General features: G+C 43.9%; 1 protein-coding gene across 3 annotated transcripts in view; it reads left to right on the plus strand.

The window, feature by feature from the left end:
- The first annotated feature begins 904 nt into the window (after window positions 1-904).
- Window positions 905-15,098, plus strand: part of srm (spermidine synthase) — a 35,565-nt gene continuing 21,371 nt past the window's right edge. For all 3 annotated transcript variants that reach the window (XM_080214964.1, XM_080214963.1, XM_080214962.1), the window contains exons 1-2: window positions 905-1,137; window positions 11,389-11,509. In XM_080214964.1, coding sequence (XP_080071090.1) covers window positions 1,007-1,137; window positions 11,389-11,509 — 252 coding nt within the window. In that variant the 5' untranslated portion in view covers window positions 905-1,006. The remainder of the gene's footprint in view (window positions 1,138-11,388; window positions 11,510-15,098) is intronic.

Here is a 15,098-nt window from a genome sequence, read left to right on the forward strand (position 1 = left end):
CTGCCCCCCTCCCCCTCCCTGCCCCCTTCCCCCTCCCTGCCCCCTCCCTGCCCCCTCCCCCTCCCTGCCCCCTCCCCCTCCCTGCCCCCTCCCCCTCCCCCTCCCTGCCCCCTTCCCCCTCCCTGCCCCCTTCCCCTCCCTGCCCCTTCCCCCTCCCCCCTCCCTGCCCCCTGCCCCCTCCCTGCCCCCTTCCCCCTCCCTGCCCCCTTCCCCCTCCCCCTCCCTGCCCCCTTCCCCCTCCCCCTCCCTGCCCCCTTCCCCTCCCTGCCCCCTTCCCCCTCCCTGCCCCCTTCCCCCTCCCCCTCCCTGCCCCCTTCCCCCTCCCCTCCCCCCTCCCCTCCCCCCTCCCTGCCCCCTCCCCCTCCCCTCCCCCCTCCCTGCCCCCTCCCCCTCCCTTCCCCTTCCCCGCCCCCCCCCCCGCCGCCCCCGCCCGCTGCGCCCCCCCCCGCTGCCCGCTGCCCCGCCCCCCCCCGCTGCCCCCCCCCGCTGCCCCGCCCCCCCCCGCTGCCCGCCGCCCGCCGCCCCCCGCCGCCCGCCGCCCCCCGCCGCCCGCCGCCCCCCGCTGCCCCCCGCCGCCCCCCGCTGCCCCCCGCCGCCCCCCGCTGCCCCCCGCCGCCCCCCGCTGCCCCCCGCCGCCCCCCGCTGCCCCCTGCCCCCTCTCCTTCCCTCTGCTCCCCCCTCTCTTCCATCTGCCCCTCCCCCTCCCCTTCCCCGCCCCCTTCTCGGACCCCTCTCTCCCTCACGTTGATAGCCTCGCCCCTTCCCTCTCTCTGATTGGCGGGTGCGGCGGCGCGCGAAGCTGGGCGCGGGTGTGTCTGATTGGCGGAGCGGACTGTCAGTCAGGCGGGGGCCCGGCTATAAAGCGGGGCGGCGCGGGCGGGCAGGCCCCTCAGAGCCGGCGGCACCGAGTGTGTGTGTGTGAGAGAGAGAGCCCGGCTCCCGGAGCCCCCAGCCCGGCTTCTCCCCACCCCCGTCCCCTCAGTGAGCCCGCACCGGCCGCCACACCATGGACACCATCAAGAGCGGCTGGTTCACGGAGACCTCCAGCCTGTGGCCGGGCCAGGCCATGTCCTTGGAGGTGGAGCAGGTCCTTTACAACCACAAATCCCCCTTCCAGGAGGTGGTTGTCTTCAAAAGGTCAGAAATTTCCAGCAGCTTCTGGAAAATTCTTCAAAAGAAATAACAAAGTTTGTGAGTAAAACTGAGCCAGTTGGTGGAGACCCTGCTACATGGGGCTCCTGGGGTCAGCCCAGGCCTGTCTCCCCCCTCAGGTCAATTAAGAGTCTCATCAAGTGTAGGATTTATTTTCAGAACTGTTTATTCACACCTCTGACTCTTTACAAATCTACCTTCTCATCCTCTTTACTGGGTTTAGTAAATCTGACTCTCTCACTCCTCTTACCACTTTCTGCAATGCTACTCAATGGACTTTCTTAACCAGCCACTGTGAAAGGTACTTGGCAAGGCCAGATTTTGGCTCCTGTCTTCTCTGGGTCTGCTGTGACGTTAGGGGATCAGTCATTTCAATTGGAGTAGCTGGGAAGAAAGTGACAGTATAGTCAGGGCTGGATTGTGTTGGGAGTAGAAGTCCCCAATGCTGTGCCCAGTGACAGGGTTAAGGACCATTGCCTTGAGACTGGAGAGGAAGGGTCCATTTGTCGTGGTCAACCTTGATGTGACCTGTCCAGTGACGGTGTTAAGGACATCCCCGTGGGACTGGAGAGGGAAGGGTCCAGTTGTCACTTTGGTATGAATAACCAGTTGAATTGAGAGTGGTGTTGCTGAGGGTATACGAGAAGTTAACGGCTGAATTTAAAAAGCAAAACGTAGTGTCAATCTCTGGATTACTTGACGTAGGGTTGATAAGATCTAAAAGTTGAATGTGTGGCTCATAGATTAGTGTGAGAGAAATAGGTTTTAAGATACTTGGACACTGAAGCAGTTCATGTACAAGTGGAGCAAGATCTGGGCAGTATCCAGGCCTGGGCTGATGAATGGCAAGTAATGTTTGTGCCAGACGATGACCGTCTCTAAAAAGAGAGTAACCAACAATAAAGGTATTTGCTTAATCCCCCATTATCTACATCCAGGGGTTATCATTGACCAGAAACTAAACTGGACTAGCCACTTAAATACTGTGGCTACCAGAGCAGGCCAAAGGCTAGGGACCCTGTACCAAGTAGTTCAGCTCCTGACTCCCCAAAGCCTGTCTACCATCTACAAGGCACAAGTCAGGAGTATGATGGGATATTCCCCATTTGCCTGGATGAGTGTAACTTAAACAGCACTCAAGTGTGACACTATCCAGGGCAAAGTAACCCACTTGACTGCCACCCCTTCCATGAACATGATGGCACAGTGGTTAGTACTGCTGCCTCACAGTATAAGAGACCTGTTAGATTCCCAGCTTGGGTCAAGTTCTGTGCTGTGTTTGCACATTCTGCCTGTGTCTCTGTGGGTTTCCTTCCGCAGACTGAAAGATGTGCTGTTAAGTGCATTGGCTATGCTGAATTCTGCCTTGATTCAAAAACTGATTTTTTTAAAACTTTTTTAACCTTTATTTTGTTAGTATCACAAGTAGGCTTATATTAATAGTGCAACGAAGTTAGTGAAAATCCCCTCGTCGCTGCACTCTAGGCGTTGGATTCAGTTCCTCCACCACTGATAGAGTGGCAGCTGCGTGTACCATATAGAAGATGCACTGCAGGAGCTCACCAAGGTTCCTTAAGCAGCACCTTCCAGGCTGATGATCCTTTCTGTCTAGAAGTCAAGTGCAGCAGATACCTGGAAACATCACCAACTGGAAGTCTCCTTCAAGCCACTCATCATTCTGACTCTGTATCACTGGGTCAAAATCTTGGAAGTCCCTCTAGCAGGGCCATGTGTGTGTCCACAATTCGGGGACTGTAGTGGTTCAACAAGGCAGCACTGTAGCGGTTGACTGACTGTAGTGTTCAAGAAAGTGGCTCACCACTTCCTTATCAAAGGCAATTAGGGTGGGCAATAAATGCTGGCTTGTCCATATCCTCTATGGCACTACTGGGGAAAGAGGGAGCTGCTCTGGTTTCACCTGACGTATACTGAAATCAGTGTTCTGAATAACTAATACTTTATATAGGGCTTAAAATTAAAAGTGATGTGGAGGGGCTGGTGTTTGAAGTGGTTTGAAGTTCTCAAATTTATTGAGAATGGACAATGCAGAAGTGCAAGGTAGAGAGATGGTAGTTGTAATGTGTGTTGTGTATTTTACATTATTATCTATTGATTACTGGAATGTGTCTGACATGGGTAGGCCAATATTTATCGTTCACCCCGAATGCATACAAGAACGATCTCCTCGATGGGAATCGTGGGTGTACTGAGACAGGATTAACTGTTGATTCTATAGTAAAAGATCCAGTAGGGAAGGGTGATCATGACATGAAATATTCATATTTAGAGGAATTTGGGTTTGAAATTAGTGTCTTAAATTTTAGACATGAAGGCAAAGTTGGCTAATATGGGCCAGGAAAGTAAGACAGTAGATGAGCTATGGCTAATGTTTAAGGAAACATTTCACATATCTCAGTTAAGGGGGTGAGCTATCCATGGCTAAGTAAGGAAGTTAAAGTAGTATCAAATTGAAAGAAGTCCATTGTTTCAAAGTTGAGTGATGGTCAGAAAATTGGGGAAGTTACAGTCGCTGTCAGTCTCTTGGAAGCTGGGATTGTGGAATTAATATTGGAAAACTAGGAAATGGTGGAGACTTTAAACAGAAATTCTGTATATCTGTTGCCTTATTGTAGAGTTAGGCTGTTTAAAAAAATATTAATGTAAAACATATAATTTACACTGAATTAAACAGTGGGGAAGTGAGTGAGACGTGAGTCACTGGGTGGCATTGATTGCAGTCCCAGTTAAATTAACAGTTCTAATTAAAATAAAGCAGCATGCGCTGAGGTTAGTTTTTTATTGCAATCGCAGGAATCAAAACCAGACAGGCTAAAGCGTGCTCTAAACCCACAATTATGAAGCTGTTGGCCTTTAAGTGAGGTTCATTCACGGTGGTAGATTGGGTACGTGCTCAGAACAGAATCAGTTCTTCCCTTTTCCAATGAGAAACCTAAAGAAATATTCCAGAAAGTCGGCCAGCTAGTGTTGTTTCAAAATGAATTAAAGCCAAAAGGAGGGTCTATTGCACCAAATTTATGGAAGCTGATGGGTCTGTGATTTGCTATCAGTCTTGCTGTTGTGAATGAATCCTTCAATAGGGATTCTGTATAATAGATCAGTATTGGATTTTTAATATGTTCTTGAACCTCTGTTTTGTATGGACCATAGCACCAGCCAGTGAAATGTGTGCTGTGGGACTGCATTACTATTTGGATTTGACAGGCAGTGTTAGGAGACCATTGTTTTGTTAAATAATAGCTCTCTGATATCATAACCATGTGGTAACAAACCCAGCTATCTGCCTCTAGAAACACCACATTACCACAGATTCTGTTCCTTTTTTCTGGTCACTCAGTCAGGTCAACCAGGTTATATATGACAACTTGTTCAATCCAGAATTCAATAGTTAATCCCCATATTTTATTCATCACTAATGCTGCATATTCCACTTCTGCCCTGACCTTGTGCCACTCCACTGAAACCTTTATCCATGCTTTAATCTGTCAGACAAGAATTCCCCAGTATCCTCATTACTGGCCTCCCATCCTCTCTGCAAACTTTGGCCAAACTCAAGTTGTGCATAAAATTCCTTTGTTTAGTGACCTAAATGGACTCCATGATCTTAACAGATTGCGTTAAAAGTCTTCATTTATAGTTTGTCCATGTTTTATTCCATCCTAAATTAGTGCCAGCAAACCTTGTGTACCCTCTAAATCTTTTGGTCCTCAAGTTCATTCCTTCTGCGCAATCTCATTCATCTCTATATTAGTGGTGGAATGAGCCATGCTCCTTCCCCAAGCCACTTATCCACTTTCATCAAGCGTTTGTTCACTACCCTTATTTCTTCAACTAACTTTTTTAGATTTTCACCCTTTTAAGAGTTTTAGGATGTTTTTCGAAATTGAGCAGAGCCCTACAAATACAAGGCATTTTCAAACCCTGTACCATGAGGCAAAGCATTGGAATGCAAGTGACTGCTATCAGTACTGCTGCACATCAAAACTATTATGCTGTCAGAGGCAAATGGCCTCGGCACCAAAATAATAGTTACTGTCTGTCAGCCGGAGGCCTGGTCACAGCAGGTAACTTGGTTGCTGGATTGTTAGTGGGGTGATATGAAAGATGATTTAAGATGTGAGAGAGTCACAAGTCCTTCATTGCTGTAGCTCCTGCAATCTTTACTCAAGCTTGTTGATGGCTGGAATGTATGCCCGAGTTAGGCAGCAGACCCATTTGAAATCTGGATCCTATGTAAAGGATCCAGCTTTCCATTTAAGGAAAGCACTGGACAGACTAACAGTTTGCTTCACCCTGTATGAGCTAACAGACTACCAGAAGCTGCTTGTTTCATATCCATGCACTCAAGTCAAATGCTAAAGGAAACCAACCCTTAAAATCAAAATGCCAGCATTATCTGCTGGTCTGTCCCAATTTTTAAGTTTTCCTTTTAAGTTGATCGCTATCCTCGGTTCACAATGCTTCCAGGTTTTGTCACTCAAGTTTTGGAAGTTGTCCTGTACGCCCAAATTGGGTCGTCATTAAAGATCAGTAGTCCAGTCGCACTCCTTGTCGAACCTCACTTATACCCTCCTACAGTCTGCGAAACAGCCATTTAGCTCTGCTCCCACACCACTAACTTCATGTCTATTCATGAAATGACTTATGAGGATATTGCCAGGAGTGGAGAATTTTAGAGATGTGGTAATGTTGAATTGATTGCAGTTGCTGCCTTCAGGACCAAGGGGTTATTTAATTGACATGCATAAAATTGAGGGGTCTGGATAGAAAGAATAGACAAGAGCGTAAACTAGAGGCCATCAGTAATAGTCAGTAAGAAATCAGTAGGAAATTCAGAAAAAACATCTTCACCCAAGGAGTGGTGAGAAATGTGGAATTCACTATCAGAGCAAGCACATGAAGCAAATGGTCTAGATACATTTAAGGGAAACTAAAGGGAGAAGGGAATAGTAGGTTATGATTGTAGATTTAAGTGAGGAGCCTTGTGTGGAGCATAAACAACAATATGGACAGTTTGGGCTGAATGCCCTGTTTCTGTGTGATATATCCTGTGTAAAACCTTCCCTTAGCAGAGAGGTCAATAACCAAGAGGACATAGATTTAAAGTAATTGGTAAAAGGTTTAAAGAGGGTTTAAGTAGTAATGAGGGTGATGAGGAAATCTTGCTGCCTAACAGGATGGTGTAGGTAGAAACCTTCATTTCTTTTAAAGTACAGTTATTGGATGCGCCTTTCCAATGCTCTAACCTGTAGGCTAGACCAAAAGCTGGGATTCAGCTGGTTAACTCAAATGTTGGGTCAAATGGCACCCTCCTGAGCGATAAATCTTTGTGCTTCTAATGATTTCGGTGTCAGAACTTCTGCATTGTGACCTTTCATCGATGCAGTGCATTTTCCATTTTGCATTATTGAAGAAAATGCTAGTGTGCACGTAGATCTATTCAGCTAAATGTTGCAGTTCCTGTAGTATCACTCAGTTTCCTGTTCCTTTTTATTTCTGTATCTATCCTACACGTGGCATATGAGTTTAGCCACAGTGGCAGATGGGAGCTGAGTCGACAGAAATTCTCATAACTTGGTTCACTTACCAAATCAAACAGTAACTTTTGATTTAATTTGGAGTTTTTCCAGAGTTCCCACTGCTAATGAAAAAGGGGCTTTACAGATTATCTTTTTTCAAACAAGTACTGAATTTACATTACCACTGCAAATCTGTCACCCTTTCCTGCTTCCGCCCTCCGTTCAAGTGATTTTCACTGAAACTATGCAATTTGGAAAATGTTAGGACTCACTGGGTGCACTTCCATAGCTTGGCTGCTCTCCAGGGCTTTGACATTCAAGCAAATGCTCTTTACAGGAGGACTCACTTAATAGAGATTATTCTCCAGCCTAAGAGTTGGGAATTTTTACAGCACACCCTGTCACCTGTTTGCTTAAGGCCAGCTAATGTGACAGAACCAAACCTGGGACATTCTTTAATTCCTAAGATTTTTTTAAACTTGCTGCACTTAAAGTAGTTGAAGTCAGCAGAGACAAACAATGTTTTGGCTGATTTTCAAAGTTAGTTAAATCTCATTCACTGTAAGGTCCCTTCTAGGGTTAAAATCAGAAACTTTTTACAACAACCTGTGTTTTCCTTTAATGTAGGAACATCTTTCAAGGTGCTGTACTGAATTAGAAGTTCATGACATCAAAAGCAGAAAGTGCTGGAAATGCTTAACAGGTGTTGCAGCGGCCAGGATTCTACAGCCCCTCCTGCCCAGCGGAACTGTGCAGTCCTGCTGAAACAGCAATTTAAGTAGCCCACTGCATCCATTGGGGTGAACCCAATAAGAAGTCTCTCAACATCAGGTTAAAGTCCAACAGGTTTATTAGGTAGCAAAAGCCACTAGCTTTTGGAGCGCTGGCTGCCTCGAAAGCTAGTGGCTTTTGCTACCAAGTAAACATCTTGGACTTTAACCTGGTGTTGTGAGACTTCTTTACTGTGTTTACCCCAGTCCAATGCTGGCAACTCCAGATCATCTCCGTTGGGGTGAGACACAAGTGTGGAGTGACCATAAAATCCTGGCCAATTGTTCAGGTTGGGACCCTTCAGAACATCAGAAACTAGAAATTTGTTTTCCTACTGCTTGGATCTGAACAGTAGCAGTTAATTTATTCTTTTGATTTTTTAGGTTGCTATAATTTTTTTTAGGTGCCTTCAAAGATTGTACTTGGTTAATTGAAATACAAAACCTCCTTCAATCGGCACAATATAACCTTAGTGCAGCTAAGACTTTTGGTTGAGATGTTGGCATGTGGTCAAAATTTGGTACCAATTCTGTTTCATCTGTGATAAGGCTTCAGGAATTCACATCCTGACTCTCAACAGTGGTGAACACAAATGTAAGTGTGTGGAGCAATCCAGTGTACTCTATTGCAGCATGTGGCAAGACTAAACCAGTGATTCAGGAATCCTAGTAGTAGATGGGACCAATTGGTGCTTTATTAATACCTGGCCACGTACACAGCAGCTGTCCTGTTGTTTTGCTAAAGTGGCTATGGGGATAACAGCCAAGTCCTATCCAATATCTGTCCACTTTCTGCTCTCATCTATTTTCCAGCTGGTGTTACTGGAAAGCAGCCAAGATTGAGACCTCTGGTTATTTTCACCCAGCCCCTTCCCTCACTCAATTGATCAGTTGAGCAATGTTTGAGTATTACGCAAGAATCTGGAGGTGTACTTGAACTGCTTGTGCTATTTGGAGCCAAGTGGAAAGAATTGTAGCCCTCACGTAGTCGCCATTTCTATGTCCTGCCAACGCACCACACTGGTCAATCTTCAATCCTTGAGAATTGAGTGAGGGCAAAATGGGGGTTCCTAGTTCTGATCAGTACCCAATAACTTGTATATTGGATTACTGCTATAGTATGATGGCACATGCCAATTTAATTGCCAATGTATTGGGAGTGAACTTAACCTTGGGGACGACTTGTATTTCTCTCTCCCTACAAAATTAACAAAGGGAGTGTTACAGACCAGAGGTTTGGCTCTAGTGTGGCTTTCTGTACAGCTTAGTTTCATCAAAGTATGTTTATTCTTTGAGCTATAGGTTGTAAAAACAGAATGTTGCAAGTATGCCATAGATCTGGCAGCTCAAGAAGGGAGAACGTTTTGGGCTGATGACCTTTTGTCAGAACTGGTGAGCCTGAAATGTTAAGTCTTTCTCTCTTATTTATGAGGTTAGTTGTCCAGATTAGAATTTAGGATGGTATTGAAGCAAGAATGTTTTATCCAGAGTGTTGGTATTGCATTATTGAGACCATGGAATAATGTAACATTGCTTTGTTGCCTTGACAGTTAGCACTGTTGTTGCTTAAAATGATTTATTTATACACATGATGCCACAAACATCTATCTTGTATTATATTACTTTTTATCTTCTCAATGGAAATTAATTTAGCCAGATTTTTGGCCTATATTGGTAATTAAATATTAGTCAAATAAGCCATAGAGTCAGAGGTTTACAACATGGAAACAGGTCCTTCAACCCAACTTGTCCATGCTGTCCTTTTTTAAACCCCACAGTTAGTCCCAATTGCCTGCATTTGGCCCATATCTCCCTCTGGCCGTTTTATCCATGTAACTGTCTAAATGCTTTTCAAAAGACAAAATTTTACCTGCCTCCACGACTACCTCTGGCAGCTTGTTCCAGACACTCGTGGAAAAAATTGCCCCTTTGGACCCTTTCGTATCTCTCTTTCACCTTGCCGTCTAGTTTTAGACTCCCCAACTTTTGGGAAAAGATGTTGACTAGCTGATCTCTGCCCCTTGTTATTTTATAGACCTCTGTAAGATCACCCTTCAGCTTCCGATGCTCCAAAGAAAAAATTTCCAGTCTATCCAGCCTCTCCTTATAACTCAATCCATCAAGTCCTGGTAGCATCCTAGTAAATCTTTTCTGCACCCTTTCTAGTTTAATAATCACCCTCCTATAATAGGGTGACCAGAATTGCACAGTATTCCAAGGGTGGCCTTAACAATGTCTTGTACAACTTCAACAAGATGTCCCAACTCCTGTATTCAGTGTTCTGACTGATGAAATCAAGCATGCTCAATGCCTTCTTCACCACTGTGTCCATCTGTGACTCCACTTTCAAGAAGCTATGAACACGTACGCCAAGATCTTTTTGTTCTGTAATTTTCCCCAATGCCCTACCCTGACTGAGCAAGCCCTGGCCTGAGTTCAGTCTACCAAAATGCATCATCTCGAATTTGTCTAACTTAAACTCCAGCTGCCATTTGTCACCCCAATTGATCAAGATCCTGTTGCTATCTGAGATAACCTTCACTGTCCACTATCTCACCAATCTTGGTGTCATCTGCAAACTTACTAACCATGGCTCCTATATTTCATCCAAATCATTAATATAAATGATAAGTAACAGTGGACACAGCACCAATCCCTGAAGCACACTGCTGGTGTGCCCTCTGATGGCTAAACACTAAATTATTTCCTGAAAGTACTCTATTGTACAGAAATGTTCGTTAAGGATATATTTTTAAATTTTTGTCTCTTTTTCAGCCCTCTTCTGATGGTGCTGACTATAGCTAGAATGCTGTTTTTAAAAGTTTACTTATTAATGTCACAGGTAGGCTTACATTAACACTGCAATGAAGTTACTGTGAAAATCCCTTAGTTGCTACACTCCGGCACCTACTTGGATACACTGAGGGAGAATTTAGCATGGCCAGTGCACCTAACCATGTTTTTGGACTGTGGGAGGGAACTGGAGCACCTGGAAGAAACCCATGAAGACAAGGATTTCATGCACACTCTGCAAAGACAATAACCCAAGCTGAGAATTGAAGCCAGATCCCTGGCACTAGGCAACAGCTCTAACCACTGCCACCAGGGTTATCACATACCTGGAAATAAATCTCACCTTTCCAGAAAAATAAAATAAACTCATACTTTCTAACTGCTTTTCATTCATGCCAGTACAGAGGTGTTCCTAATACTATATCACACGTTCGTATCATTGGTAAACCCAAGGTTTCAGGGATTGAGCTGTGCAATGAGTTATAACATACTCAGCTTTAAGTCGTCACCACATATTGGATTGGAGCCACTTGCTTTTGTTCATAGTCTGAAATTTAGTTCATGTCATCATCACTCTTGTGTCTAATGAATAAACCTAGCCCATTTTTAAACTAGGTTGGTAATGTCTCTGATTAGGCCGTCTTTCAACTCCCCTGCCTTGGTCCAAAACCGTTTAAAAACAAAAAGAAATATCCTGTGCTCAGGATGCAAATGTTTAGGCAGGTGGGAAGGTATTTCTAAGTTTCTCCTTTCCCCTCTGAACCAATTTTAGCAGGTTTCGGAAGTCAGTGGTACTATGCTGAAATGTCTGAACTAACACGGTGAATGGCAGCTGCAGATGATCCTGTACTAATCCCATGTCCAGTGGAAACCCCTGACTAATTCCTGTACTCATCTTCTTGGGCACTGTGATCAATGCCGTTGGGTGCTATTTAAATGAAAGTCTCTGTTTGCAATTGCTGCCATGATTGAGCTCCAACACAGACTTGCAATATATATGTATATTGCATGTTGTACCCATTACATTTTTTGTGAAGGTCTGTCTTTTTTGGTAAACCTGGCTGGTTTGAAAATAAATGTTTAGATTAAAGTTTGAGGTGTGGTGTTCGAAATTAAATTGTTCTCTTTTGGTACAGCAAAACCTATGGTAATGTCTTGGTGCTGGATGGTGTGATACAGTGCACTGAAAGGGATGAATTTGCATACCAAGAGATGATTGCAAATCTAACTCTTTGCAGCCATCCTAACCCTAAAAAGGTACGATTTAATTTTTTACTTTTAAAGAATCATTGGAACCAGAAATGTCACTGTTTGATGAATTTAAAGTTAAAATTTATTCATTAGTGTCACAAGTAGACTTACATTAACACTGCAATGAAGTTACTGTGAAAATCCCCAAGTTGCCACTTTCTGATGCCTGCTCAGGTACACTGAGGGAGAATTTAGTATGGCCATTGCACCTAACCAGCATGTCTTTGAGACTGGGAGGAAACCCACGCAGATACAGGGAAAATGTGCAACTCCATGCAAGCAGTGACCCAAGTTGGGAATTGAACCTGGGTCTCTGGCCCTGAGGCAGCAGTGCTTGCCACCATGCTGCATTGGCGTCTGACCCTGTCATTTGAAATTGAGGAATGTTGTTACTAGCCACAACCACTGAAACCAGTTAACCAATTGTTTATCTCATTGCTGTGTGATTTTTGTTTTTTGTTTTGCTGTGTGCAAGTTGTTTATCTATGCAAGTGACTGCATGCACTTCAACAGCAATAGATTGAAGCTCTAACGACAGGCAAGATGAGACAACTGGCCTTTGTCGAAGTGAAATGCATGCATTGCAAAAGAAAATCCTTTTTGGAACAAGGTCCCTTCTGTATGGGAAGCAACTCATTTTCTCCAAATGCAATGGCCTTTTCTGGTTTTCGTCAAGAATATCTGTTTGGGTGTTGGTGTATACAATAAGTTATTTTAATTTGATTAGAGCTGGAGCTGCACTGGGGTGTTTTCCTGTTTGAAAGGTGCTATATTTAAGTACAGGTTATTAGCTACATTAATGGAGAAGTATGCAACCTTCATTCTCTACTTTCCACATTAGTACTGTACTGTTCTATCATCCATAAGCATGCCTTCCTATGTGGGGAGCTTAATTACATAATTTGCCCTGTAAAGAAAGATACCATAATTTGTGCTGTATAAGGCAGCCCTACTTTCTGGGTTAAAAATCACATCTAGGCCTTTAATTACCAAGTTGACCCCAACATTTCCTGTTCCTTTCCTGCTAAGAAATACTATTTTGCATGATGAGTAGGCTTCAGTTCTCAAATGTTTTACTCACCTTGTAAGTAGTATATGGGATTAAGTAGGCAATATAAGCTGACTTGCCAAGAGGTTACCTAAGTCTTTAAGATGTGCCTATGCAGAACAGACCATGGGTGATGAACAGAAATAAGTCCCCTACAAGTAAAATGAAGTGTGATACTGATTTTGAGCAAAAAGTTGTAACATGGCAAAAAAATTGCAGAGGGGGAATTTGGTGTCAGTAGAAAAACTGTTGAGAATAGAAGATGGAATTGACCTGGAGAAAGATGCCCAAGACTATATGTGCCATGAGAACACAGACCAGCTGCTGTCCTAATCCTGAAGCACGTATCAGGATGGTTCCTCAAGTTGTCAGAATGCCTATTGTTAAATGGGCAAAATCAACCTCTGTCCAGTGAAGTTTTCGGAGCACAGCTGGCAGTGTAGCTGCTTTATGTAACATGTTTAGTATTGTGACTGATTGCTTGGAGACTGCCAAACTTGCCAGTTTCCAGCAATTGGACAGCAGCACAAAGTTTTCAATGTCACACTGGCACCATAGATGCAATTCTCATGAATTCTAACATGCTCAGCATCTTAGTTGAGGAGTGAAAATATTTTAGACAGTTTTATTGAAAATACCAGGATGTGAGGAGACCAGAGGCATCACAGTACTAGCCTGCATGGCAGATGGAACAAAATTAAAGCCTGTGATAATTTACAAAAAGTAAAACCGTGCTGAAAATCCAGTAGAGGCTTTTGTACATGTCTGTGACGATGGTTGGATGAATGCTGGAGTGCTATGCGCAGTTTTGGTCGCCGCACTTGTGCAAGGATATTTTCCCCCGGAGGGAGTGCAGAGGAGGTTCACTAGGCTGATACCAGAGATGAGGGGGTTGGACTAAGAGAGACTAAATAGACGGGGTCTGTACTCGCTGGAGTTTAGAAGGATGAGGGGGGGATCTTGTAGAGACGTATAAGATAATGAAAGGGATGGATAGGGTAGAGGTAGAGAGATTCTTCCCGCTTAAAGGATAGCAGGACCAGAGGGCACAGCCTCAAGATTATGGGGGTGCAGTTTAGATCGGAGTTGAGGAGGAACTTCTTCACTCAAAGGGTGGTGAATCTCTGGAATTCTCTGCCTGTTGAAATGGTGGAGGCTACCTTGCTAAATATATTTGTCACGGGTAGATAGGTTTTTGACAGACAAGGGAATTAAGGGTTATGGGGAGAAAGCAGGAAGGTGGAACTGATCCAGCCATGATCTTGAATGGTGGGGCAGGCTCAAAGGACTAGATGGCCTACTTCTGCTCCTATTTCTTATGTTCTTATGTAATGAGGGAGGAGTGAAGTTGTATCAGTAATGTATGTAATAGGCAAGAATTCAGTTTATTAGTGTGGGGCATGTTGAAGTTCCATGATACCCGCAAAGAAACAACACCCAAATTGCAGTTCTAACAGAGGGTTTAATGTCTGTAATTCTATCTTTGGATATGTGCCTCAACAGGCTATTTAAGGACCAGGTTCATATGGATGGTTGGTGGTTTCAAAAATGCTGCCCTGCTTGATGCTATTATTAATGCAGAAATTATTAGCAGACCATTCAAAAATAAATGGAATATCTAATTTAGTGAATGGAGAGAAAGATGACGTGTCATCAAGGGATGATTCTGAAACTGGAAGTGCCACATCTGACCCAGAGTGGAATCCTTACTATGATACAATAGGCAAAGTGTCTCAATGAATTTGATTTGCTCTGCATCAGATGCTGAAGACAGTGGATTTGATGATTTGTAAACTTTTTAATTTGTGGTCTGTTTGTAGAATTAATTAATTCAATAAAACATCATTGATTTAATTTGAATTGTTAGTTTTTTTACATTTCCAAATGGTGACCACTGACACCCAATAGTTGACTTTTTGTATTTGAAATACAAGTTCAACCCCATTCTTTGCAAGGACTTTACAGTTTCAAGGGGTAACTTTTAATTCTGCAATCTGGGATATTGAACTTGTAGAACTTTCTTACAAACTTGGATTTGTGGAGTACATTTAATGGCCCTAAAACATCAATAGTACTTGATTGTCATTGTCTAAGATCACGATGAGGCAGAGACAAATATGGCTTTCAGAAGAAAACCAGTTGAACCTCTGACAAGAGAATTTGCAGGGAAAGGTTGGCGGAATGGGGTCAGCCAAATTCTTGCAGAGGCTCCTACAGACTCAATGGATGAATGGTGATCTTTATGCTGTAATCAAGACTGTGCTGTAACTAATGCTATGTAGCAAATGCCACAGACTGTTTACATACAAGGAAAGGAACACAGACAGCAATGAGATAAATGACCTCATATGCAGTGTTGTTGTTGAAGGTTAAATTTTGACACACACTGCCTGTTCTTAAGTCATGGGATCTTTTGCATTCACCTGAAGTCAAGTTAGCCCTCTGTTAATGCTCCCCATCTTGTACTAATGTCAGCAAGGATATGTTTACAAATCCTGGAAAGGGGCTCTAATCTATGACTTAGTCTCGGATGATACTGCTACCACT

Source organism: Carcharhinus amblyrhynchos, chromosome 30 (assembly GCF_965287045.1).
Source record: "Carcharhinus amblyrhynchos chromosome 30, sCarAmb.v2.hapA, whole genome shotgun sequence".
Taxonomy (NCBI): Eukaryota; Metazoa; Chordata; class Chondrichthyes; order Carcharhiniformes; family Carcharhinidae; genus Carcharhinus; species Carcharhinus amblyrhynchos.